We start from the raw sequence: 23,856 nt of genomic DNA, 5'->3' as shown, positions 1-23,856 counted from the left end.
AATTACATAAACACAAATATGAAGAGTCACACTTTAGACAGCAGCCAGATTCTAAGGTGAAAACCCAAATGACTATTTGACTTGTATTTATAGGTCATGTTGTGTGGGAAAAGACCATTAAATAATACTAGAGGAAATTCCCCGGGGGTCCAGTGGCTAAGACTGTGGTTTCACTGCCCGGGATGCAGATTCAATTCCTGGTTGGAGAACTTAAGATCCTGCAAGCCCTGCAGTGTGGCCAAAAAGAAAAAAAAAAAAAAATCATATTCCACTTACCATGAGAGGATATTAGAAGATAACTTGATCGAAAGAATAGAAGGTTGAGATCCTATCTCCATCCCCTTCTCTTATACAATCAGATGAGCAGAATCACTGGAAATAGTCCCTCCCTTCCTCTTTGCCTATCTCTTTTGTATTCAACACACAGGTGAATTTGTCAATGTCTATGCATACATCGGAGAAGGAAATGGCAACCCACTCCAGGATTCTTGCCTGGAGAATCCCAGGGACGGGGAAGCCTGGTGGGCTGCCGTCTATGGGGTCGCACAGAGTCGGACGCGACTGAAGGGTCTTAGCAGCAGCAGCAACATGCATACATCAGACAACTTTCCTCAGTAATTTCAAACTGTAAGAAGCAGAGATCCCCACAGAGCATTAAAAGGATACATAAAGGTACTTCCCTTGTGGCCCAGTAGTTAAGATTCCACCCTTCTACTCCAGGGGACACCAGTTCAATCCTTAGTTGGGGAAATAAAATGCCACACGACCAAAAAGTAAAAAATAAAAATAAACAAATTAGGCCAAGATATTAAAAAAAAAAAATACTATGAAAAAGGGTACATAGAGGAAAACACTGAATCCATTCAGGCAGGAGCTCAGGGCTTCAGGGAGGATGTCTGACCTTGACATTGAAGAATGGATAGCATCAATGGATAGAGAGGAAGTGGGGACGAGGGGAGCATAAGCTAAGGCACTGAAGCAGGGATGTGCTGAGCTCATAATTTAAGAAAAAGGACTGGCCTAGGGTCATTGAGCCTGAGGTTGTGTGATGGGGAAAGGCGGTGACAGTAAGTCTAGGAAGGAATCTGGTCTCCACTCTACATTCAGGTTGCATAGGCCACTCAAGGACCTCAGAAATACAGAATCTAAGCACTAAAAGCTTTTAGATTCTTCTGAGGACAGCTTCCCCTGCCCACAGTCCCTTAGAATCTCTTCTGTGTTATCCCTCTGTGCGGAAAGGTACCCACAAGGTATGGGAAAAAGTGGGCCTTTGAGTCACTAGAGTGATTACAAGCAAGAATTGGGGACACTGACTTCCCTAGTACTTGGGATTGCTGTGGAGGTTAGGATAACAGACTTTGGAGCCACGTGGGGCTAGCTGTGAGGACCTTACATAGGTAACCACCCTAACTTCACGGAGTCTCAGATCCTCTTCAGAAAAATGGCTGTAATAATATCTACCTGCTATGGGTGATATGAAGATTAACTAAACAAAGGGGATCTAGTAAATATTAATTATAACGGCTGAGAAAATGGTACAGAAATAGAGATTTCGTCATCTGAAAACATATATGATTTGTTTCTAAAAAGAGTTGTTTGGGGAGATTGGCTAAATCGTGCAAACAATTGCAACAAAAGTCACGCGCACTTTTGAACCCTCAAATTCCTTTTCCAGCGCCAACACACATGGGCCACGCCTCCAATCAGGCAAGCCACGCCCCAGTCGCGGAAAGGCCTCGCCGGACGAGCTTCCTCCCCGGCCCCGCCCCTCCGCCTGGCGCCGGCTCCCGCGCCCCTACGCGCCTGCGCAGGGTAGGCCGCCGGCGGAAGAGATGAGGGTGCTGGTGCGGTGCTGCTGCGGACCCCTGCCAGTCGGGGGCGGCGCGGGCCGGAGGCCGAACCCACGCTGGCGAGCGCTGGCCAGGCTGAGCGCGGCCCCTGGCTGGGAGGACTGCCAGGGCGCTCGCGTGCGCGAGAAGCCTCCTTGGAGGGTGCTGTTTTTCGGCACTGATCAGTTCTCCCGCGAAACGCTGCGGGCGCTGCACGCCGCCAGGTACCGGGCCCGGGGATTGGGAGGCCCGGGTGTTGAGGGCGCGGCTCTGGAAACTCTGCGGCCGGCCTCGAGGATTTGGGCTTCTCGTCGGGAAAAGCAGATGAGCGGGAGGAGCGTGGGCCCAGATCTCGGCGTCTCGGGCACCCGGAAGGTGCGGCGCCCCCTCGGTCAGTCCTTGGGTGCCCGGCTGGTCCCGTCCGGCCGGTCTACACTCCCCCGACTCTTAACGCGCTCCGAGCTCTTCAGGGCACCCCATGGTGTTGAGACCTTGCTGCCTGCTTTATCTGCATCACCTCTGTCTTGTCCCACCACTTCCCTGCCCGCTTTGCATGGAAACCGTGACCCAGAGAGGTTAAGAGATTGCCCAAGGTCATCAGCTGAGCAGGCTGGGACTAAGATGGGGTCTGACTTCAAAGACCGCCCCTTCCACTCTCATACTGCCTCCTCCTCAGCATGATTTGTACCCTCTAATCCTTTGGGCTTCTTACTAGACACAGGCATCTCTCTGCACACGCTTGCCTTACATTTTCACTATCTATCTCCTCCCTGTATACAACCGGATCCAGTTTTCTGGGACTGAAATGAAGACACAGTTCAAAAGCGAACTGCTTTTCCAATGAATAAATTTATAAATAAGAACTCTTAGGTATACATTTAATATTTAATCCGCAGGGGCATCCTAGTTCCCTGGCCAGGAATCAAGCCCGAGCTCCCATAAGTGGAAGCATGGAGTCCCAACCACTGGACCTCCAGGAAATTTCCCTACATTTAGTATTTCTAAAATTCAACAAATTGTGATTCCTAGGGGGGAGAATTATTTGAGATCTAGCCTGTCCGGAAAGTCCATGGTATGTGGTGGCTATCCCCATATACACTGCTCTGCCTCCTTTCCCCTAGTCTGCATTTTTTGTTTCCCCATTCCTTGTTTTCCCGATGCACCCCGGACTCAGTTCTGTCATCTCCTTCCATCACGTGTTCCCTGCAAGTACTTCCCAGCAGACCCTCATGTTGACTCCTTCACGAATCCCCTTGTATTCCCCGGTCCGCACACTGCACTGTAACACACCCTGAAACGCGCCCTTCACGCGTGTTCCCTTTGTACGCTGTAATGCACTCTCTGCATGCTGCTTTCCCTATGTGGAAATGCTTTCCCTGCATCTCTCTCTGCATGTGTCCTGGTGCTTCTGCTGGTGCTTCGCTTGGCAGCTCCAGTACTCCTGCACTTTCTGTTTTGGGCCCTCCTGTCTCCTTTTCTCATAACTCCTTAACATTTGATGCAGTACCTGCTAAGTAAATGAACAGCCCCTGGCACTGGAATACTATGCAGCAAGTAAAAAATTGAGATAGTGCTACATACAGTGTCATGGAATGATGCCCATGGGGTGTGTGTGTGTGTGTGTGTATATACATAGAAATATATATACATACATGTATATTATAAAAATATCTAGCTTGAATAACATGTGGTTATAGTAAAAAAGGAAAATTCAAAAAATTTAGAAGACATACAATGAAAAGTCAGTTCCTTCCTTCTCGTTCCCCCAGTTCCCAATTCTTCTCTTCAATTTCTTATTCTAGAAATGTTTGATGCATATATAAGCAAATGTATGTTTAACCATTTTTTTTTAAAGACTCACATATCATACAGTGTTAAAGAAAAAAACAAAATGCAGAACGGTATATGTAATCCAGTTGTGTGAAATGTCTACTGTATGTGTTTCAGTATGCATAGGAAATTTCTAGAACTGTAACAGTTTGAACAGTAGCCATTTGTGGCTCTTTGAATTTAAACAATTAAAATTAAATAAATAAATCTAACTTTAGTCTCTCAGTTGCACTAGTTTTAACATTTACCCTTAAATACTTCATGAATTAATCAGAAAAATGCCTTAGAAATGTATGAAGTAGTTTAACATTCCATCATTATCTTAACCCTGTCATATTTTCTTCTAATCTTTCCACCTTAGGGAAAACAAAGAGGAAGAGTTAATTGAGAAGTTGGAGGTGGTCACAGTGCCCTCCCCATCACCGAAAGGACTGCCCGTGAAGCAATATGCTGTCCAGTCTCAGCTTCCAGTGTATGAGTGGCCAGATGTGGGATCTGGAGAATACGATGTTGGTGTGGTAGCATCATTTGGCCGACTTTTGAGTGAGGCTCTTATTCTTAAATTTCCCTAGTAAGTTTTATTTGTAAGGAAATACAGCGCACAGACCTTGGTCTTTATATATTGGACCTGGTATCTAAAGCGCAGTACCATGTGACTTGAATTCTAATTCTGCTTGCTTCAGTATTTTCTTATAAAGTAAAAGATTTCATTAGTGGCCTGAATTGTTTTGTTTTGTGGCTCAGAACCACACAAGTTTATTGCTGTATAGTTCTGTAGGTTGGGAGTCTACCTATGGCTCACGCGGTTAAAATCAGAGTGTTAGCAGGACTTCATTCTTTTCTGGAATCTCTAGGGGAGAATCCACTTCTTTTCCCTTTCCAGCTTCTAGAGGCCACCAACTTTCTTTGGCCCATGGCGCCCTTCCTTTATCTTCAAAGCCAGCAATGGAGGATCAAGGCTTTTTCACTTCACATCTCTCGGTTCCATTATCACTTTCTGACCTTCAGCTAGGGAAGGTTCACTGCTTTTAAGAATTCATGTAATTAGATTGGACCCACTGGATAATCCAGGATAATCTATTTCAGGGTCTTTTACCTTAACTGTATCTACAAAATGTGTAAGGTAACAAATTCACAGGTTCTGGGGATTAGGACATAAACATCCTTGGAGATCCATTATTCAGCCAGCACTGGAGGAGATGCTATGATTGGTTTCATGAGTCAGTAAGCACTGGCTCCAAACACCACTGAAATCCTCTCTGTGTTCCCATGTTTTTAAGATACATTGCACAGTAATTTGATCAGTTCAGTCGCTCAGTCATGTCCATCTCTTTGCGACCCCATGGACTACAGCACACCGGGCTTCCCTGTCCATCACCAACTCCATGTCCATTGAGTTGGTGATGCCATCCAACCATCTCATCCTCTGTCGTCCCTTTCTCCTCCCCCCCTTCAATCCTTCCTAGCATCAGGGTTTTTTCCAGTGAGTCAGTTCTTTGCATCAGGTGTCCAAGTATTGGAGCTTCAGCTTCAGCATCAGTCCTTCCAATGAATATTCAGGACTGATTTCCTTTAGGATGGACTGGTTGGATCTCCTTTCAGTCCAAGGGACTCTCAAGAGTTTTCTCCAATACCACAGTTCAAAAGTATCAGTTCTTCGGTGCTCAGCTTTGTTTATGGCCCAACTCTCACATCCATACATGACTGCTGGAAAAGCCATAGCTTTGACTAGACCTTGTTGGCAAAGTAATGTCTCTGCTTTTTAATATGCTGTCTAGGTTGGTCATAGCTTTTCTTCCAAGGAGCAGGTATCTTTTAATTTCATGGCTGCAGTCACCATCTGCAGTGATTTTGGGGCCCCCCAAAATAAAGTCTCTCACTGTTTCCATTGTTTCCCCATCTATTTGCCATGAAGTGATGGGACTGGATGCCATGATCTTAGTTTTCTGACTGTTGAGTCTTAAGCCAGCTTTTTCACTCTCCTCTTTCACTTTCATCAAGAGGCTCTTTAGTTCTTCTTCACTTTCTGCCATAAAGATGGTATCATTTGCATATCAGGTTATTGATATTTCTCCTGGCAATCTTGATTCCAGCTTGTGCTTCGTCCAGCCTGGCATTTCACATGATGTACTCTGCATATAAGTTAAATAAGCAGGGTGACAATGTACAGCCTTGTCATACTCCTTTCCCAGTTTGGAACCAGTCCATTCCATGTCCAGTTCAGTTCAGTTGCTCAGTTGTGTCCATCTCAATTATGAAGTATGCAGTCATTGAGATTTCAATATTTGCACAAAGCCAAATGGAAAAAAAAGCCAAAAAAAGCACAGCTGAAAAGGAAAAACATGCCGTAGCAATCTAAATTGTCTTACATGTCATGTCCTCATACTGACATTTCAAGTCACATGGGAAGATTAATTAACATTACTGGCATGAATTGTTAAAATGTATGATGGCCTTTATCACTATGTATGGGCTCTCACCCACCCTCATTTAAGTGCTGTATATATGCTGACAATTCCCAAATTTGTCCCTCCAATTCAGATCTCTCTCTGAGCTCGAGGCCCCTGGTACACATTGCCTCCTCTGCAGCTCTGCTGGATGTCTGATAGGTACCTTACATTTAAGGTATCCTGAACCTTTCACCCCGAAGCCTGATCCTTCCCAAAATCTTCATTTCAGCACATGGCAACTCCAGCCTTCAGGACCCAAAACCTTGGCATTGTTGTTAATTCCGTATCTCACACCACACATCCAATCCATCGGGAAGTTCTGTCAGCTCTGCCTTTGAAATCTGCCCAGAATGACGGTCTCTCATCACTTCTGTGGCCACCACTCTTGGCGCTGACACTGCACAACCTCCTAAGTGGTCTTCACTTCTGTCTTTGGCCTCTCAGTCTTTCACCACCCAACACCACGTGATCTTTTTAAAGTGTAAGTCAGTCATGTTACTCTGCTCGGAGTTCGCTGGTGGTTTTCCATGTCGCTCATAGTAAAATCAAATCCTTTTTTTTTCCTTCCTGTTTGATTCACTATTGCTTATATCCCTAGCACTTAGTGCCAGGACATGAGTTGTACTTGGTAAATATTTGTTGGATGAATGAGACTGGGCTGAAGAGTGGAGTTTAGAATATAGGAGTCTTGTATATATAGGGGCTTCCCTGGTGGCTCAGTTGGTCAAGAGTCTGCCTGCAATGCAGGAGACCTGGGTTCGATCCCTGGGTTGGGAAGATCCCCTGGAGAAGGGAATGGCTATCCACTCTAGTATTCTGACTTGGAGAATTCCATGGACTATTCCATGTGGTCACAAAGAGTCTGACACAACTGAGTGACGTTCACTTTCACTTTATATGTATATACACATACACACATACTCTAAAGTGCATACTCACGCTGATGGAAACATCATTAAACTAATGGCAGATTAGTAACTTATTAAAATTGCTTATTTTTGGGTGAAAAGCATATTGGGAGACACACCAATGGTGAATATATCATTCAGTGGGGATCTAAGAAGCTTGTTTTAGGAACTGTAAATGCAAATTTTGTAGAGTGGGGGCAATTACGTAATTTGACTAAAAAGTATAATTTTACATTGTCCATGAAATGCACGACTGGGTTTGAGTGGTTCTTCTTATATAGTAAAAAAACACATTTTATGTTTTTAAAAAGTCCCAAATATCACAAGCTGTTGTGGAACATCTTTGGAAGAATGAATAGTTGTTCTTGCTCTGTTATTGAGTTTCATGGGTCTCTTATGGCAAGAGAGTGTACTTAGCCTCTGACTCCTGCTTTAGTTGGTTTGAGACTAGATTTAACTGTTTTTCAAAGTTTTTGGCAAAGTTTAATGATGAAAAATAGCATATTAGTTTAGGTAGCAGTAAACTAAGGGGCTTCCCTGGTGGCCCAGAGGTAAAGAATTCGCCTGCAATGCAGGAGCTGCAGGTTTGATCCCTGGGTCAGGAAGATTCCCTGGAGGAGGGCATGGCAGCCCACTCCAGTATTCTTACGTGGAGAATCCCATGGACAGAGGAACCTGGTGAGCTGCAGTCCATGGGGTCTCATGGAGTCGGACGCATTGAAGCGATTTAGCTCACATATATGCAGCAGGAAACTAAATGGTGGAAAAGCCCACTTTCATACTAATTTCTGTCTTTCCTAACTCAGCGGTATCTTGAATGTCCATCCCAGTTGCCTTCCGAGGTGGCGTGGTCCAGCCCCTATAATCCACACCATCCTCCACGGAGACACAGTTGCTGGTGTGACGATTATGCAGATTAAACCTAAAAGGTAGAGCGTATTTTCCTGTCTTGAGACTTTCTGTGATTTTTGACTGTTGATGTCAGTCTGCCTGAGGGAAAGGGGAGGTGGATAAGTGGGTGCTAATCACTCATTTCTTAACTCCAGGGTGCTTTTTTCTTCTATTTCTTCCTGGTTTCTAACGTAAAACATGTGTTTTAGAATTTACACAGGGTCTCTTTATACTTGTTAATGAAATAATGTTATTAACAGCTGGATTTCTGTAAATGACATTTATAAGTGAGAGATGGATTTTTGCATATTAGTTGTCATCATCTTGGTTTTCTGCTGGCCTTGGTTTCTAGGGTCAAAATTTTTTTTGAACCTGAAGTAATACATTGTATACCAATGTGTTATATAATTGTCTTTAATATTTAATTTCTTAAATCATACCTACAATCTAAAAAACAGTATCAGGAGAGTATCTTAATACTCTGCGTTTTATCACCTAATGTCTCCGGAGAAAAGAAAAATTCACAAGTTCACAAGAATAACTCAATATCTGGAATTTGCTTTAACTTCAAAAAATAAAAAAAGAGGGGAGGATCAGATGAAACAAGAGTGGTGAAACTTTAGTAGTTCTCAAATTTGAATGGTGTGTGTATGGGGATTCCTTAGACTGTTCACTCTGTTTTTGGAATGTTTGTAGCTTTTCATAGTAAGCATTTTACTAAAGCTTATAGGTAAAAAATAGAGTTAACAGATCACAAAATTACATATTTAAAACGAAATATATTTCTAATAGAAGTTGATAGCCAATATTTGCAGAGCTTGATATAACATTCAAGACTTGTGGCAATGCAAATACATTTGCACCTACTTGTAATCGCTATTGATTATAATTCAGGCAAAACTCTTGTCCTTTGAGAAAGGAAATATTGAAAGGAATGATTATAAATTCCTTAATTGTACTTCCTTGGAAAATAAATTCTTTGCTTTGTGCTTTCATTATATAAATAGAGACTTTCTCATACTATTTATTACTAATGGTAGAATTATTTGTGGTTGCAATTAAATCCCTGATGTGCAACTTTATACTTTTTTCCTTTGGGAAAAAATAGACTTAAAATCTAAATATAGGCCAGTTTTGCTCTCCCTTCTTTCTTTATTTTTTTAAATTTTACTGTTTTTAATAGCTTAGTAAAATGACTGTATTAGAGTTTAATTTTGTTAAGCTCAAATATTGACTCCATATATGCCCTATATGACCAGAAAATGGTAGTTAAGAGTAAACCAGGTGAAAATGCAGAAAATGGTGGAAAGTTAATGGGCTTAAATTCTCTAGTTAATAAACTCAAGTGATGTTAGTAACATGCTAATGTTGCTCACCTTTCTTTCAAACTGACATTTCTCCCTTGCCGATGGCTGCCAGTCACATTCATGGCCATGGTTGAACTACCCTTGTTGGGGGCGTCCCTGGCAGTCCAGTGGTTAGGGTTCCACGATTCCACCACAGGGGGCCCAGGTTCAGTCCCTGATCAGGGCAGTAAGATCCCAGAAGTCATACATGTGGCCTAAAAAACAAACAAAAACCATCCTTGTGGTATGTAAACATCCATGTAGACAAACATAGTGATCTTAAGAAATAGTCAGTGATCATGTTACTATTTGCTTTTGATTTCCTTGGTAGGTTTGATGTAGGCCCAATCCTCAAACAGGAAACGGTTCCTGTGCCACCCAAGAGCACCTCAAAGGAGCTGGAAGCCGTGCTGTCAAGACTGGGCGCCAACATGGTACACTCTGCTTGTTTCCTAAGTGGTTATGGTGAAAAGAACACTTTTATGATATATAAGTTTAAGCTTATTTTTGAAAAATGATTTCTATCTCTGGCTTCCTAAAAATCGGCTTGGAAGTCTTTGAGAATTTACACAGAGGAGGTACTTATTCAAGGCTTTTGAATGAAATATGTGATTTTATATGATCTGCCTCATTCCATGGAGAGGCTTTTAGACGATTCTTCCCAGTTTCACTCTTCTTGGTCTCAGGGACGTACCATTCATCCCTGTCAAACCGGACCAGGAGCATTTCCTAAGTCAGTCACAGTTTTCCTCCCGCTTTTGTCCCTGTGTTCCAGTAGTCTGCATCCATGTACTTTGGAATTCTGCTGACCCCTTGCTGTAAATGAACTCTGTGACTTTTTCATTCAATCTGAGTAAATGCTTAATGGCCCGATTAGTGGTTTTCATCTGAACTAAACTTTCTGTGGAGGAAGACGTTCTCCCCAGGTTTAGAGATGGTGCTTTCCATTCTAGGCACTCGGAAATGCTCTTATAAAAGTGTCTGTCATTTATGGAGCACTGGCTTGTGTGCCAAGGACTGTATTAGATACTATTACAGTATACTATTATAGATGCTCGCATATCCTTTGTTTTTTTTTTAACCTTTCCAACAAACCTTTTTCAACTGTTTTAGAGGTGATGACCTTGAAGGTCACAGACAAGTAAAATAACTTTTCCACAGAGACACAGCTAGTAGGCAGTGGAACTGGGATTTGAATCCAGAACTATGTGACTCCAGAGTATACTCTCTTTAGGTCTCCACAGAGAGTGTGGTTAGCTGAGTTCAGGCTGTTCTAACGGCCAGTCAGGGCTCAGCATTCTCAGAAATATCTAGAATATATTTCTCTACTTTTTTTTTTTAAAGCTTATTTCAGTTTTGAAAAAGTTGCCTGAAAGTTTGAACAACGGAAGACAGCAGCCAGCCGAGGGGGTGACGCATGGTAAGTGGAGACGGCCCAGACTCTCATATCTTTCCTGAGGTTTTGTTTGTCGTGATTGGCATCTGAATCCTCTGACTTCCTCGCTTGTACATTTCCCTTAATTTGGCTAAAGGTCGAGTGTCCACTTGCAGGCCTGTTTCCAAAGAACGATCGGTAAGGGATCTTTCTCCCTCTTCACGTGTAGCCCTATGAAAGATTAAAACAATTTTTTCTGTTCTTTTATTGAAAAGTACCAAATACAAAGGTAAATTGAAAGACAGTGAATACCAGTTTAACCCAGAGTCAACCATTACTAACGTTTGTTCACTTTGTAAAGTCTCTGTCCCTCGTCATATTTTCTTTATATATACGTGTGTTTATGTAGTATATATATTTTAATTTCTGCTATACCACTTGGGGTCTTCCCAGGTGGCACTGGTGGTAAAGAGGCTGCCTGCCAAAGTAGGAGAAGTAAAGAAACGCGGGTTCGATCCCTGGGCTGGGAAGATCCCCTGGAGGAGGGCATGGCAACCCACTCCAGTATTCTTACCTGAAGAGCCCCATGGACAGAGGAGGCTGGTGGGCCATGGCCCATAGGGTCACAGAGTTGGACACGACTGAAGCGACTTAGCAGATACCATTTGGAAGTATGCATTATAACTTTTCATCCCTCAATATTTTATCATCTGAGCCACCAGGGAAGTCCTCATCCCTCAATATTTTAACATGCATCTCCTAGGAAACGTGAACATAGCCAGTCCATATTTAAATTTTCCCATCTAAAAACATATTTTATAGCTGTATATTTGTTCAGACTAGGATCCAGTTACAGTGAGTTGTATGTCTCTTTAGTTTTATTAGAGTCATTCCTCCACTGCTTTTTTCTATGTCGTTAACTTTTTGAAGAGACCAGGCCAATTGTCTGTTTCCTTTCAATGTTTAGTTCAGTGTTTAGTTTTTCTAGCCCTTAAAGTTCCTGTAAATCAGAAGTTCTCAAGACTTGATTAGATTCAGGCTTAAAGTTGTGGAAAGAGAATTTCATAGATGATAACTGTGTTCTAGTGATATTTGTTTCACGTTGTTTTTAACCTTGTGTTGCTTTTTATTTGAACTTACGATTTAATTTTATTTCTTGAATATGTGAGACATTTTTATGACTCAAAGTGTAAAACTGTGTGAAGGATGTACTTGGGGAAGTCTCTGGAATTGAACGTGACTGAGCACATACCTGCACGTGGGGAAGTCTCTACCTCTATTGCCGCAGTTTTAGCGTGTCACATGAGTAAGCCATAATACTAGGTTGCCTCAAAGCTAGTGAGGCTAAGTTTGATCACTTGGTTGAGGTGGTGACCACCAGGTCTTTCTACTGTAAAGCCATGTTTCTTCCTTTGCAAATGACAGTTAATCTGCAGGGTAATCCTTTGATAACTATGCAGATAGCTGGTTTCCTGGAGGCTCAGCAGTAAAGAATCTGCCTACAATGCAGGAGATTCAGAGACACGGGTTTGATCCCTGGGTCAGGAAGATCCCCTGGAGGAGAAAATGGTAAACCACTCCCGTATTCTTGCCTGGAAAATTCCATGGACAGAAGAGCCTGGCAGGCTACAGTACATGGGGTTGCAACAAGTTGAACGTGAATGAGCAACTAAACAGCAACAGCCTTTCACAATTTTAGCAGGGATTGATGCTCCTTCCTTCAATGAATTATTTCAATGAAAATCAAAATTGTTTTCCAGTTCCTTTTGTATTTAATGGTTGGCATTGTTCTGTAAAGAAGAGCTTTTCCTCGTTAATTGGGGGTGAATTTTAATTCATCCCAAAAGGGCAGGATAATTTCTTAATTCTTTCTGTAATTATCAATTTTTTTTTGTAATTATCTATTTTTAAAATTGAGTTTGCACCATAATCGCTTTCAGTTATGATGGCAAGTGAGTTTTTATTTATTGTGTGTGTGTTTTTTTTAAATTTATTTTAGTTGGAGGCTAATTACATTATTGTAGTGGTTTTACTATACACTGACATGAATCAGCCATGGGTGTACGTGTGTTCCCCATCCAGAACCCCCCTCCCACCTCCCTCCCCATCCCACCCCTCAGAGTCATCCCAGTGCACCAGCCCTGAGCACCCTGCCTCATGCATCCAACCTGGGCTGGTGATCTGTTTCACATATGATAATAATACATGTTTCAGTGCTATTCTCTCAGATCTTCCCACCCTCACCTTCTCCCACAGAGTCCAGAAGACTGTTCTTTACATCTGTGTCTCTTTTGCTGTCTCTCATATAGGGTTATCATTACCATCTTTCTAAATTCCATATATATGTGTTAGTATACTGTATTGGTGTTTTTCTTTCTGGCTTACTTCACTCTGTATAGTTAATCACATTCCTAATGCTTTGTGCTGCTCAAGCTGTCCCAAATTTGGCCAGTGGTGGCTTCTTAAAGTTAGCGCCTGCATCCTTTTGATATCCCCCCACCCCCAAAATAGTTTTTGAGTGCTTCCTTGTTTTTTCACAAGATGTCCCAGGCTCGCCTTATAAATTCTGTGCCCCATGTTGGAATCAACCATCTCTCCCTTGTTCATTTTAGCTGGGGAGTAGTATTTAGAAACCATCTGATACCAGGATGTGTTCCAAAATGAGGTGTCAGAAAAGGCTAGGTGTTATATATTTTTTTAAATATTTGAGTTGATACTGTTTCTAATTCAAATTTTAAAGTACAGGATTTTTCTTGTATGTTCTCTTACACAAAAAACCTTTTTAAAATCAATTCTGTACTATTTTTTTATTTGCTGTGCATGAAATAATTCCAAAATTGCAACACTAATATTACTGTGAAAAATTTAAGTACTAAGTAAGAGTTAAGATCTACATTTTTTTTTTTTTTTGGTCCTTAAAATATATCATTCTGAGGTATATAGTCAGAGTACTATGTTAAAAATTTACTGGAGATAATTACTTTTTCCATGTGGCTTTGTTATCTAGTTTGATATTAGATTATATAGTTGTTTCTTTGTTTCAGTTTGGTTTTAATTTTCAGGATTGCCTTTTTCCTCTTTACAACTAAATCTTAGTTTTGAATATTTGAAACATTTACATGATTCAGAGTTAAAAGCATTTGGAAAGGTTACACAGAGAAGTCTTACTTCCATCCCATTCCTATCTCCTTGGATCCTGTTTCTCTCTCCCTCTAGAACTACTGGTTTTTTATTTAGCCTTTTAGTTGTTTCCTTTATAAAAATAAGCAAAAACACATACTTTAAAACTGATCTTTTTCTTTTTTATTCCACAAAGGATAGCTTAAAATATACACTCTTCTGCATCTTTCTTTTTTTCACTTTACAATGTATGCTGGTGATCATCTATCAATAAGAAGAAATTTTCATGTTCTTTTTTATGGCAGTATAGTTCTCATTTGTATGGAAAAATCATAGTTTAATCAATAGACCCCCTTATTGGTGGACATTTGGGTTATTTCTAATCTTTTGCTATTTCCAATAATGCTACTATGAATATCTTTATGCATATATTACCTCCTAATCTAAGAGATAAGAAATTGTGTCTTGGAGTAGTTTTAATTCACATTATCCTTGAATAAGACTGCAGAACTTTTCATGTTTAAGGACTATTTGGATTTTTTTTTCTGAGAAGAGTCTATTATATCTTTTGCCCATTTTTCTACTCAGTTTTTGGTTTCTTTTGTTTCAGTTTTTAGGAGTACTTTGTGTAATAGATATAAATAAATCTATATAATAGATACAAAGTGCTCCTAAATATACAAATAACACACACATATATAATACTTATATGCAAATACTTATATTTATTATATAGATATATCTCTCATGCAATATATATAAATAGATATAAAACCCTGTGGTATAAATTGCAAATACCTTGTTTGTCATTTGTCTCCTGGCTTTATTTGTGGCATTTCTTTTTGTTTTATAAAAGTTTTTTATGTAGTCACATTTATCATTCTTTATTTGCTTCTGGACTTTGAATCATAAAAGAACTTTTTCTCTTCCTAGGTTATAAAGAAATTTACCCATGCTTTCTTCTGTGCTTAGTCACTCAGTTGTGTCCGACTGTTTGCGACCCCATGGACTGTAGCCCGCTAAGTTCATCTGTCCATGGGGATTCTCCAGATAAGAATACTGGAGTGGGTTGCCATGCCTTCTTCCAGGGAATCTTCCCAACCCAGGGAATGTTTTCTTCTAGTACTTTTATTTATTATGTATGTATGTGTAAATATATATATTTTATTTTAACATTATGGAAAATTTAGAACATACAGAAGTTGAGAAAATAATATGACGAATTTTCTATCATTCAGATCATTCTCTCTGTCATTCTGTATCAATAATTACCAATTTATGGTCATTGACCTGATATTCATTCTTGCCATTGACTTTCTCTTACAGCCCCTAAGATTTCTGCTGCTACCAGCTGTATAAAATGGGAGGAACAAACTTCAGAGCAGATATTCAGACTTTATCGTGCTGTTGGAAATATAGTAAGTTGGAAGTCAAATTGCGGTTTTACCTAACTGTGTGTGTATGTGTGTGTGTGTTATAATTTACTTTTGAAGTATTTAGGAATAAGTCTCATTAACAAAACCTAAGGGTCCTGAAATTCGTTTTTCATTTAATTAATTATTTTATTTTTGACTGCATGGGCTTCTCATTGCAGTGGCTTCTCTTGTTGTAGAGCATGGGCTCTAGATGCACTGGCTTCAGTAGTTGAAGCATGTGAGCTTGGTAGTTGCGGCTTCAAGGCTCAGCTGCTCCTCAGCATGTGGGATCTTCCTGGACCGGGGATTGAACCTGTGTCCCTTGCATTGGCAGGCAGATTCTTAATCACTGGACTACCAGGTCCCCGAAATTAATTTCTAAATGAACTTTTTCTTGATCTCAAACTGAAACTGTATAACCATTAAGTAACAACTCCCCATTCCACCCATCCCAACATCCCTGGTAATCACTATTCTACTTTCTGTTTGTGAATATGCCTATCATAGGCACCTCATATAAGTGGAATCATACAATATTTGTCCTTTTGTGCCTGGCTTATCTCATTTAGCATAATGTCTTCAAGTTTCATTCATGTTGTACCATGTATCAAAATGTCATTCTTTTTTAGGGCTGAATAACATTCCATTGTATATATATGTAGTACAGTTTGTTTATCCATTCGTCTCTTGATAGCCATTTGAGTTGTTTCCACCTCTTAGTTAATGTGAATAATGCAGGTGTGAATGTGGGTGTACAAATATCTGTTTGAGTCCCTATTTTAATTCTTTTGTACATCCGACATTCATTTTTTAAATATTTGTTATATAGAATCTTTTTAAACTTTTTTATTTTTTAGTTTATTTTCTGGCTTCACTGAGTCTCTGTTGCTGTGCGTGGGCTTTCTCTACTTGAGGTGAACAAGGTCTCCTCTCTGGTTGAGGCTTCTCATTGTGGTGGCTTCTCTTGTTCATAGCTCAGGCTGTAGGGTACGTGGGTTTCAGGAGTTGCTACACTCAAGCTCAGTAGTTCCAGGTCCTAGGCTCTGGAGTGTGGGCTCAATAGTTATGGTGCATGGGCCTAGTTGCCCTGCAGCACGTGGAATCATCCTGGACCAGGGATTGAACCTGTGTCCCCTGCATTGGCAAGCTGATTCTCAATCACTGGACCACCAGGGAAGTCCCAAGTTTGGGGTTTTTAATGGACTACCTTTGTTGGTTAAAATGGAGAACTGCCTTTGAATATCAGTAACATGGCCAGTTCTTCAGTGAGGATTACAACCTTATGTTATGGGTATTATCCCATTTTAAGTTGACAAATTGAGGCTTAAAGTAGATGCTCAGTGAATGGCTGTTGAATGTTGCTGACGGTCACATTGTTAGTGAGAGATCTGCCTGACTTCAAACCCTGTACTTTTCCCGCTGTAACGGAATGGCATATGGGAAGGAACTTTGACTTTAGAACCAGTCAGAGCTGGATTCCAGTTTCTCTCTGCTACTTCATAACTTTGTAGACTTAAGAAAGTTGTTAGACTTCTGAGCTTTAGTTAGCTCATTTGAAAATTAGGATGACATATTGTATATAAAGCATCTAGTACAGTATCTGATACCAACTATTATTCATTCATTAAAAAAAATAATTTATTGAAATTCTATTATGTGCCAGGCCTTGTTCTAGGTGTTAGAGGTGATGTGGGAAAGCAAAAACAAATAAGCAAATAAATAAGGAAAATATCAGATAGTGTCATAAGCTCGTCAGTGAAAATTAAAGGAAGATAATGTGATAGATTCACTGGTGGCTATTTTAGATTGGATATCTATTTGGGGAAGGCCACTCTGAACTGACATTTAAGCTGAGGTCTGAAAGACAATAAGGAGAAAGTCATGCCCAGATCAGGAAAAGAGCATTCCAGGCAGAGGGAGCAGCTAATAGAAAACTCAAGTAAGCTAAATCAGATAAAGATTCACAAAAAAAGAAAACTACAGATCAATAGCCTTATTAACATAGAGGCAAAAATCCTTAATAGAATTAACTAACTAAGTCAAACAACATGTAGAAAAGGATTATACACCATGGTCACGTGTGATGTAGCCCAGGAATACAGGGTTGGTTCAGCATAGAAAAATCAACGTAATACACCATATTAATAGAATAAAGGACAAAAAGCACATAACTGTCTGAGTAGATATAAAAAAGGCATTTGAAAACTCCAATATCTTTTCAGGATAAAAATATTCAACAGACTAAGAATAGACAGGAACTTCCTCAAACTGGTAAAGAATATCTACCAAAAAAAAAAATCCAAAGCTAACATATTTAATGGCAGAAGATTGAAAGTGTTCCCTCTAAGATCAGGAACAAGATAAAGATCTCCACTCTCACTGCTGCTTTTTTTTTGTTTTAATTTTTATTTTTAATTGGAGGATAATTGCTTTACAGTGTTGTATTGGTTTCTGCCTTACAACAACTCACCACTTGTATTTAGTATTGTACTGGAGGTTATAGCCAGAGTAATTAGACAAAAAAAAAAAAGGAAGAATGTAAAACTATGTCTATAATATTATATATAGAAAATTATAGAGACTCCCCTCTCTAAAACAAATAGAGCTAATAAAAAGCAAAGAATTCCTAAGTAAATGGAAAGACCTCTGTGTTTGCGAATAAGAAGATTTAATATTGTTAAGATGGCACTGTTACCCAAATTGATCTACAAACTCAACACATTTCCTATAAAATCCTTCTTGACTTCTTTGCAAAAATGGACAAGTTTATCCTAAAATTCATATGGACTCCCAAGAGATCCAGAATAGACAGAAAATCTTGAAAAAGAACAAAATTGGAGGACTAATAGTTCCTGATTTTACAACTTACTACAAAGCTACAGAAATTAAGACAGTGTGTGATACTGAGAAAGATAGACATGAAGCTCAATGGGGTGGAATTGAGAGTCCAGAAATAAACCCATACATTTATGGTCACTTGATTTGTGATAAGGATTCCAAGACAATTTGATGGGGAAAGAATAGTCTTTTTACCACTTGGTGCTTGAATAACTGGATATTCACAATAAAAAAGAAATGTATTTGGATCCCTACCTCACACCACATATAAAAATGAACTCAGCATGGATCAGAAACCTAAATGTAAGAGCTAAAACTATGAAAACTCTTGGAAGACGATATGTGAGTATAATTTCAGGACCTTAAAGTACGCAATGGTTCTTAGATATAATGCCTGAAGGATAAGCAACAAACTAAAACAGAGAAATTGGATTTCAAAATTTAAAACTGTTGGGTTTCAAAGAACACTAAGAAGAAAATGAAAAGACAACCTACATAATAAAATAAAATATATGCAAGTCATGTATCTGATGAGAGTCTAGTAACCAGTATATATAAAGAACAAAGAACTCTTTGTTAAGAGTTAACTCTTAACTCTTTGTTAAGCAAAATGGTTAAGATTATTAGCAAAGATCTAATAACATGATTAGAAAATCAGCAAAGGATCTACATAGACATTTATCCTAAGAAAATATATAATTGGCCACTAAGCATATGAGGAGATAATCAATTTCATTAGTCATTAGGGAAATGCAAACCAAAACTCTACTGAGATACTGCTTCACATTAATAGAAATGCTGTAATTAAAAAAAAAAAAATCAGGGTTGATGAGGATGTGGAGAAATTTGGAACTCTTATTCATTGTTGGTGGAAATGTAAAATGGGGCAGCTGCTGTACAGAACAGTTTGACAGCTCCCCCAAATTAAAACAGTTAAATACTACATAATAATCCCTATCTTCTGCAATTCACCTTTCCTCTCCACTGACGGTGCTTGTGCTATAACAGAAGGAACGCTTATCTTGCAACCAGAAAGTGAAATTTGATTCCTAGAGCTGCTGTGTATTAACCAAGAGCAAGATTCTTAACTTCTCTGAGTTTCTGCATTTTACCTGTAAAATGGGGTTAATGACCCGGTCCACAACTGTCAAGATCAAAGGAGATAAACTGTGGGTTTAAATCCATGCCAACATACGATTTTGACAGTAATGATGGTGAACACAGAAATGACTGTATTCTTACTATCCTTTTCCTTTCTGCAGTGCTCTGATGATAAGATGAAGATGAGCTTTACTTCCCCAAGAACAATTACTGTGTATTCTAATTCTGTACCTATATCTTATTTGTAGCCCTCTGTAAATATAAATGATTTTCAGTCAGTAAATGTGCTTCAGAAGTCTTTAGAGTTCTTTGAAAGAGAAAAGGTTATGCACATGAAAGTCATTTCATGACTTATGGAAGCTGGTGAAAGAAGAACCAGTCAGCAAATTATAGAAGAGGATATTTATACCAAAATATGACATAGATAAAGTTGTGAGTACTTTTCTTCGAGTGTGTTTAATTCTCTGATTTAACCATTCATCAAATGTCCTGTTGAGGTGGCCATGAAAAGCCCTGAGCTGAGAAGGGGAAGACGTAGTCTTGGCTCTGCCATTAACCAGCTGTGTCTAAACGTGGGGAAACGGGTGCATTTCTCTGGGCCTCACTTTCTTCATCTGTGCAATAGAGTACTGAACTGCAGTCTGAAAATTAGTTTATTTACTTCAGAAATTCAAAAGAACTTACTTTCCTGGTGTATGTTAATTTCTGTTAGCCTATTTAAGTCAAAGTCTAGTAAAAGTAGCATCTCACCGTGGGGAAAGGCGAGGTGGATTATCCATTGTATAATGTTGGGATGGCTGGATAGCCAAAAGAAAGGGAGCCTTCAAGTCTCATCTTTTAAAATCAGAATAAAATCTAAATGGATCAAAATGAAACCACAAAGAACTGGGAAAAAGCGTAGTTGAATAATTTTATAATGTTTGATAAATGTGGATAGGCCTTTTAAAGCATGATATGTACCAATGAAGTCATGAGAGAAAAGGCTAATAAATACTACTTAATAAAATAAACTTATGCATGGAAAAATTACCCAGTATTAAAAGCCAACAAACTGGAAAAATATTCATAATGCATCTGAGAACTAAAGAGCTAATTTCCTAAAAATATAAAAGCCTCTCATGAATTAATGAGATGAACAACTCTTTTTTTTTTAATTGAGGAAAGGGCATAAACAGGCCTAAGAAATAAAATGTACAAGTGCAAGTAGATATGCACTGCTCTTAGCCTCATTAATAATAAACAGTAATAGACTGTCATTTTTTTCTCTTATCAAGACTGTTTAACAATAAAATGTTGATGCTCTTTAACCCAAGTGGTCCACTTAAAAAAACAGCTATTGGGACTTCTCTGATGGTTCAGTGGCTAAGACTCTGTGCTCCCAATGCAGGAGCCCTGGGCTCAAACCCTGGTCAGGGAACTAGCTCCCAATGCCGCAACTAAGAGTTTACATGCTACAACTCAAGACTCAGTGCAGCCAAATGAGTAAATAAATATATTAAACAACAACAGACTATTCTCCAGAAACATAAAAGTCCTCAAAGATACATATGCCAGGCTATTATCACATTTAAAGTTTTTTTTAAAATTTTGTAATATGTTATGAACTGTCTGTCATAAAGGCATTGGTTTCATAAATTATGGTACATTTTATAAAATGGAATATTGTCCAACAGATAAAAGAGTGAAAGAGATAAGTGTGTACTGATGAAAATTTATCCACCGTTTATGGTTAAGTTAAAAAAAAATTCCTTGTCAAACACTGTGTTTTAGATTTTTGTGATAATTATATTTGTAGAAAAAATACAAGGACATACACATCAGGCTACTAATTGTGGTTACCTCTGGGGATGGGAGGTAACCTCTGGGCCTCACTTTCCTCATCTGTGAACTAGAGGACTGAACTGCAGTCAGTCCTTGAAAAAAATGATGAGACTGAACTGCTTATCATTTATGTTACTTAGTGCCATTTGCAGCCTGGATTTAGTGAAGATTTGTTGTTGTTTTTCCATGATAAAAGTTTTGTAAGCAAAAATTTACCACCAGTTTTGCCAGCACTGCATTTTCACTGTCTTTTGCCCTGTAGGATGACTGGATTGGTGTTTGATCAGTGATGCTTAAGAAAATTATTCATTTTCTAATTTTTTAACATAATTGTTGTAATGCTTGCATTTTTATAATGAGCATGATTTTTAACTAGAAGTATTAATAAAGATATACATTGATTAAAAATAGTGTTTAATTTTAAGATCTTATAAATCCCTAGGGCTGATGCAGAGGGTCGTGTTATGTTCTGTTCCCTAAGATTTAGAGACTGAGTTCCCAGTTCCACTGTAATTGGGAGAGAAGTCAGGCCAGATTAACACAAAATAATAATTGAAAAGTGTTGGGGATTGAGTGTATTTTTTTATTATCCTTTCATTTTATTTGCAGATCCCGTTGCAGACACTCTGGATGGATAATACCATTAAACTTCTGGATTTGGTAGAAGTTGATAGTTCAATCCTCAGTGGTACTTACTTTTGAATAGCTGTCATGGAAAATGTTTTCAGTATAGTCTGTTTGAAAATGCGTCTGTTTTACCACGAGTCACATTTACTAAAAATAAGGATTCTTTTAGTTTCAGCTCAGTAATTGTAATACTTTACATTCATTTACAATGTTATTCTTTGCAGTGTCCATTCACATGTATTTCCTCTTTTAGCCATTGTAAGATATTAAGAAGTAGATACCAGTGTTACTATCCCATATTAAGCTCTGTGATTTCCTTTCTTAAGGTGTTCAGGGCATGCAGAATGATTAGGTTAATTTCACTCTGGTGAATATCATAATGAAAATCTCTGGGCAGCTCAGTGAGAATCTCGGGCGAGGGTGGAGCGTTTCATGATCTGGTCCATTCAGAGGCCCGTTAGTGTCCTACCATCCTGTTAGGCTGCAGGAATGGGAGCCACAGAGGGAGCTGGTGTAGTGGGGGTCAGAGTTACCCAGGGATCTAGGAACTGGGATTTGTTTGGTCGTGGATAGAGGGCCCGGCTTAGATCCTAAGTTTCCTTGCATGTCTCTCCACTGCAAGCTAGTTATTTCACCCAAATGGTCAAAACTTCTAGGTTCAACATTTTAGGCTGGTCTCTGGGACACTGAGTAAAGGACTAGTAGCTGCTTATGTGTTTGGAAAGGTTCCCATTGGGTTCAAGATACACACAGCACCATGACTCTCCTGTAAGGTTTGGATTACAAAGTCAGGGCATCAGCAGATGTGTGCCTTCCAGTATTAGTACTGTCTTATGTTTCCTTTGATTTTTAAGAAGCACTATGAAGTTGTGTAATTATTCATTCTCTCTCTCATATCCCTCTTTTTCTCCTCCCCTTTCTTTAGATTCAAAATTAACAGGACAGGCTGTTATTCCAGGATTAGTAATATACCACAAACAGTCACAAATACTGCTGGTTTGTTGCAAGGTACACTGTCTTTTAGTTTCACATTATTACACTTCTTTTGCTGAGTTTATAGTTTGTGTTATTTGTCATTTTTAGTTGGGTCATCACTCAACTATCTGCCTGTCCATCAGGTTGTGATGACGTTTTACCAAGGTGTTACTATTGCTCAGACAATGAAAAATGATTCAGTAACTTTGTTGTTGTTGTTTAGTTGCTAAGTTGTGTCCAACTGTTTTGCAACCCCATGGACTAGAGCCTGCCAGGCTCCTCTGTCCATGGGATTTCCCAGGCAAGAATACCAGAATGAGTTGCCATTTCCTTCTCCAGGGGATCTTCCCAACCCAAGGATTGAACAGCATCTCCTGCATTGGCAGGTGGATTCTTTACCACTGAGCCACCAGGAAAGCTCCTCATTTATGTTACTTAGTGCCATTTGCAGCCTGGATGTAGTAAAGATTTGTTGGGTTTTTTTTTTCCATGATAAAAGTTTTATAAGTAAAAATTTACCACCAGTTTTGCCAGCACTGCATTTTCCCTGCTTGTCTTTTGCCCTTTAGGATGACTGGATTGGTGTTCGATCAGTGATGCTCAAGAAAACACTAACAGCTACTGACTTCTACAATGGATATTTGCACCCCTGGTACCAGAAAAATTCCCAAGCTCAACCAAGCCAGTGCAGATTTCAGACTCTCAGACTTCCACCAAAGAAGAAGAAGCAGAAAAAAAAAATTGTTGCTATGCAATAGTGCACCAAGTACTTAGGAAGAAGATGAACAAGAACCTACTATATACTTGTAATTTGTTAAAAGCCTTATTTACAAGGAATTACCTTGACTTTCAAAGAATTTGGCACTGTTGAAAGGGAAGATTATTGTCAAAAAGATGAGTTACCCCACTTTGTGTTTTCCATCTAACAGAGTTAAAAACAACTTTTTCCATTTGAATATAAAGAGAAGTTTTAAATTAAATTTTTATTTATTATATCAGACTCATCAGACTGTATCTTTCCTTGACAGCGAGTACGACTGACTGGTATATATATATATACTGGTATATATATATGTGTGTGTGTGTGTGTGTGTGTGTGTGTGTGTGTGTGTGTGTGTGTGTGTGTGTGTGTATACACACACACATATATATATATACTGAAGAGAGTTCCTTTTAAAAAAGTGCATCTATTAAAATTTTAAAACCATATGTCCCCTTTGACTTTGTTAGCATTTCAGCAGTATTCAATCTGATACAGGTTTTTAACAGGGAGTAAAGTCAGATCTTTACATTTATCTACCATCTAGTTCCTACCAAGTCATAAACTTCC

The 23,856-nt window shown here is 39.2% G+C and overlaps 1 protein-coding gene across 1 annotated transcript; it reads left to right on the top strand.

The window, feature by feature from the left end:
• The first annotated feature begins 1,800 nt into the window (after positions 1-1,800).
• Positions 1,801-23,519, top strand: MTFMT (mitochondrial methionyl-tRNA formyltransferase). The gene is made up of 9 exons (XM_070468627.1): positions 1,801-2,053; positions 4,021-4,230; positions 7,824-7,946; positions 9,586-9,688; positions 10,599-10,674; positions 15,076-15,167; positions 21,534-21,612; positions 22,477-22,559; positions 23,096-23,519. The coding sequence occupies exons 1-9, from the start codon at positions 1,833-1,835 to the stop codon at positions 23,282-23,284; spliced, it is 1,176 nt and encodes a 391-aa protein (XP_070324728.1). The 5' UTR covers positions 1,801-1,832; the 3' UTR covers positions 23,285-23,519.
• The last annotated feature ends 337 nt before the right edge of the window (positions 23,520-23,856 follow it).

Source organism: Odocoileus virginianus, chromosome 6, assembly GCF_023699985.2.
Source record: "Odocoileus virginianus isolate 20LAN1187 ecotype Illinois chromosome 6, Ovbor_1.2, whole genome shotgun sequence".
Classification (NCBI taxonomy): Eukaryota; Metazoa; Chordata; class Mammalia; order Artiodactyla; family Cervidae; genus Odocoileus; species Odocoileus virginianus.
The sequence above is the reverse complement of the archived record's forward strand: the minus strand, read 5'-3'. Positions and strand labels throughout refer to the sequence as shown.